The sequence below is a fragment of the Garra rufa genome, chromosome 8 (assembly GCF_049309525.1).
Source record: "Garra rufa chromosome 8, GarRuf1.0, whole genome shotgun sequence".
Taxonomy (NCBI): Eukaryota; Metazoa; Chordata; class Actinopteri; order Cypriniformes; family Cyprinidae; genus Garra; species Garra rufa.
This window is the reverse complement of record NC_133368.1, coordinates 17,082,758-17,087,529: the sequence shown is the minus strand read 5'-3', so window position 1 is coordinate 17,087,529 and position 4,772 is coordinate 17,082,758. Positions and strand designations below refer to the sequence as shown.

Below are 4,772 nucleotides of genomic sequence, written 5' to 3'. Positions count from 1 at the left end.
ATGGCTTAGTTATATGTATAAATATAAATGTAAATTTTTTTGGATATTTTGGACATTCCTCAAATAAATATTAATATATACATGTTGATACATTACTTGCCTTTTACTTTTAGAGATTAAAAACTATAATCTGTTCATTTTGCTGTTGATCTATGAAGCAAACTGGTTGGTAAGAAAGGAGGCATTTTACCCCACTGCTGGGGCAAAACGCCCCCTTTGTACAAAAATATGTTCAGTCAAAATACTAATTAATTATGAAGGCTGAGCAATTTTAATATTTGGTGAATAACTCCTGCCATAGTCACTCAAAACCGGGAGTCACATTTTTGTTTTGTTTCACTGTAATGTCACATTTTCCTTAAGGGGGGGGGGGGGGGGCGTTTCCCCCCACTCTATATCTTTAAATATTGTGACGTAACTGAAAGCTACATCTGTCTGTGCACAATGCGCCGATGTCTGCTCTCATAACTGCAGACACAACCCCTCTTGAAATTTAGGCATTACAAGTTTTGCAAATCGCTAACCCTGGGTCTTTCTCAGATATACTGAAATACGTCCACACCGTAGATGTTGCTTCAGACAAGCACGTGCAAGCTGCAGTTTCTGTTTGCGTCAACATACGTGTTCTTGACGCTTTGTACGCACACACTCACCGGTATTGGGGTATATGAAAAATGAATAGGCCTATCATTAAAAAAAAAAAACACCGGTATGAAAAGGTATACCGCCCAGCCCTACTAAAAACGCGCGTTTTTGATGTGCGTTTATCATAACACGAAGATCTGAAAATATTCACGACTGAGTTCTAGTGCCGAACCACAAACTGTAATTGGATATAAGACAGAATGGTGGATGGGGTGAATAATTCTTTCACAATCCACTGTACTTTAGGAAACAAAACTTGCAAATGTCAAAGATGTCTGTCAACAATACAGAAGCTTTATTGCTTATGAATACTGTACTGCAAGTGAAAATTATTTTATCAGGTCCATTTATAGCTGTCTATGGACAGATAGCACACGTACGTCTGCAAGATATCTGTTAAAGATCTCTTAATCTGGAAAGCATCCGCTGTGTGCAAACGTCTCGCAGACGTCTGTAAAATGTCAGTTTTACATACATTCTAAAGAACATACTACATAAACATCTTAAAGACATCTAATAGACGTCTATTTGACATCTGATAGGAAACGTCCAATAGACGTATTGCAGATGAGCAAACTACGTCTTGCAGATGTCTTCCAGATGTAAATGCAGACGTCAAATAGACGTCTCTGAGATGTACGTGTGCTATCAGGAAAAATAAGTTTATTCAAGTGTGCTATTAGTATACTTCTTTTAAACTTAAAATAGGAAAGTATACTTTCAGTATATTTTGTATTTACTTCTCAGAAATGTGCCTTATATACTTACCAGAAATATACTTAAAATGACATTTAAGTATACTTAACTTATACTTCTAAGTCTCAATATATTTGAGCTATACTTGTGCTCTCAGAATCCGTGTTTTTATTATTATACGCTAGGGGCAGAATTTCCGAAACACAAGTGAACAAATCGAAACAACAGATGCTTCCACGTGTAAAACAGCACCAAAACCATAGATATGTAAAACTGTGTAACATTATGGAATAAAATGTTTTCCCATGAAGAGGCAATAATAACTGTTAAGCTTTGGGTTCTATCTACATTTTGATTATCGTAAATAGTCTTTTATTTTAGCCTTTTGTTCAAATTGTTTATTTATTTATTATTATTTATGAAACTTACCCACATTCAAGTATTTATAAAAAAGAATGCATGAAGCTAGAATAAAATGTTTTCATTTACAAGGAGATACTGCTCTTTCTTTTTTTTATGTTCAGAATTCATATAACAAAATGTATACAAATTAATACCCAAATGGTGACATGTAAAGTTCACTTACAAGTATACTTGCAGTATAAAACTGAAAACATAGATGTAAACTAGTTGTGTACTCAGTTTACTGCTGTTATACTCAAAAGTATACTGTTATATACTAAAAAGTGGGCCAATGTGGTCACAAGGAGTATTGAAATAGTACACTTAATAGTATACTACTAGTACACTGATATTTGTATACTTGCTACAGGAAGTATACTTAAAATATACTTGAACTTTACCTAAGTATACTTAATAAAATAACTTGAAGTATACTTATTTTTTGGTAAGGGATATTATCTACACAACAGACTATAAAACTTAAGCATGTTTTGTACATATTTACCTGGTAAATCATCATTGGCTTTCTAAATAAGGTACAAAACATGTAGGTTTATTGTATAATGTTTCCCTCACGGTGTCATTTCAAAAGAAAAAGATCCACAAATATGCTAAAATATTTAATGATTTTGAGCATTTCATACAAAAATCATTTGTCAAATGATAAATAATTTTGGTAATATAAAATCTTGATATGTTCTAACATATATACAAAAATGTTATACTAAGTTTTACTTGTTTTTATGTCCCTTCCAATAGCATATTGCTATCACAAAAAAACTGAATACGATCTTACATATTTAAAATGAACAGACTGACTAATGAGGAGCAATATAAACTATTTATGACTGTAATTATACTGTATTATGTAACTGAACTAATGTATACAGTGTTGAATGTTATAGTGCAAACACTTTGAAATACCTAAAATAGACAAATCTTTAAAAGCAGCAGGGAGGGATGGTACACGTATCTATGTTTCTAATGACAGCGGAAATAATACAGCAAACAGCCGTCAGTTTAAAATGCCCTTTCACAAAAGCAGAAATTTCAGCATTGATATTATAGTAATACCTAGTGTGTTTTTCTGAATAACTTTCATTATACTAAATAAACTAAATAAACTGATTGTTTGGAAAGATGCTGTTCTGAACTTTCAAAACTCTTTGTTTATCCAGACTCTTCTGCTTTTCCGTTGCGTCTACGTGTCTCGAGGCTGGATTCTTGGTCAGTTCTTATGGTCATGGCAGTGCCCACTTTGATGTCCTCTGGGCTTGAGCTGTTATTGTGCACGGTTTGTTCTTCTTTTGGCCTTTTCCAAGAGGGGCGAGTAGCAATCCAGAGAACAAGGCCACCAAATGCAGCAATGAGCAGCCCAAGAACATTAACCAATACAGCTTCTGGCGGTGAGTCTTTATAAGCAGGGTTCTTCCTGTAAGACATTACAAACAACATTAAGAAACATCATTACGAAGTACAAATTTGCTTTGGCTTTTAAAGCACATGACAGAAACTGATTACAGATTCAGGACTCTGTATGGTTTGTGTTGTCTGAAGATACACTTACAGGCCAAATATGAGTTTCTCTGTGATGCCCATGAGAGCCGTGGCTATTACACTGGTGAAGATGAACAGGCCGCTGTAGACGTGTACAGGCATAAGAGCAGCACGCACGGACACTGGAGTGGCAGGTATCAGATAGACGGCAATGCCAATAACGATCTAATAAATAATTAGAGAGAAAACACATTATCACACCTGAGAAGGCTCAAACGTAAACAAAATTTAAGTGCCGTTCAGTGTTCATTAACCCGCCGAGAGTAGCCTTACTTTGGCCAGATCTTCTAGAATTTACTGCTGGCTCTGATTCCTCTAAAGTGGTTAAACATGAGATTCATTTTGGGTAAATCAAACAGGCAGTCATATGGTCTCATTCTGTTTGAAAGTTTGTGTAGCCTTTAGAATTCTCTATTTTTCTATATCATTTTTTTACTTAAGTTTTGAAAGTATAGACAACGAGAATCAAATCACACAAATGAGAACAAATATGTATGCTTTATCATTTCTTTATTCAGTAAAATTATATAATATTGCATATCTGTGAGTAGCAAAAGTATGGTAATGTCTAGCATTAGTCCACCTGTTCAGAGGTGTTTTCCAAATTCAAGACCATTGTTACCCTTCTCAGGAGTGGTCGACCAACAAAGATCACTAGAAAGCAAGATGTGTAATAGTTTGCGAGTTTGCAAAGGACCCCAGGGTAACTACTAAGCAACTAAAAGCCTTTCTCACATTGGCTAATGTTAATTTTTGTTGCAAGGAGAAAGCCACTGCTCTCTGAAAAGAACATTGCTGCCCATCTGCAGTTTGCAGAAGATCATGTGGACAAGCCAGAGAATATCTTTGTGGATGGATGAGACCAAAATAGAATTTTTTATTTAAATGAGAAGCGTTATGTTTGGAGAATGAAAAACACTTCATTCCAGCATAAGAATCTTATCCCATCTATAAAACATGATGGCAGTATTATCATGGCTTGGGTCTATTTTTCTGTATTTGGGCTATCATTACTATCATTGATGGAACAATGAATTCTGAATTACACCAAATTCTAAAGCAAAGTGTCAGGACATCTGTCCAAAAACTACATTTTAAAGAGAATTGGGTCAAGCAACAAGACAACGAAAAAAAAAGCACGCAAGTCGTCCAAAATAATGGTTGAAGAAGAACAAAGTTAATGTTTTGAAATGGCCGAGTCAAAGCTCAGACCTTAATCCAATTTAAATTTTGTGGAAGGACCTGAAGCAAGTTTATAGGAGGAAACACGCTGAGTTCTGTACTGAGGAATGAGCTTAAATTCCAACAAAATTAGGGGGGCACAACAAAAACTGAAAGCAAAGATTCACATACTTTTGCCACTCGATATGTAACACTTGATTATTTTTCTCAAAAAAAAAAAAAGAAAAAAAAAAAAGACAAAGTATGAATTATCTTTCTACTTCCAGGACTTGTGTGAAAGTCAGATGATC

General features: G+C 34.7%; 1 protein-coding gene across 1 annotated transcript in view; it reads right to left on the bottom strand.

The window, feature by feature from the left end:
- Window positions 1-2,350: 2,350 nt before the first annotated feature.
- Window positions 2,351-4,772, bottom strand: part of cybrd1 (cytochrome b reductase 1) — a 4,494-nt gene continuing 2,072 nt past the window's right edge. Inside the window, exons 2-3 of the mRNA XM_073845036.1 lie at window positions 3,311-3,465; window positions 2,351-3,175 (exon numbers count right to left, since the gene is read on the bottom strand). Of these exons, the coding sequence (XP_073701137.1) occupies window positions 2,914-3,175; window positions 3,311-3,465 (417 nt within the window). The 3' untranslated portion in view covers window positions 2,351-2,913. The remainder of the gene's footprint in view (window positions 3,176-3,310; window positions 3,466-4,772) is intronic.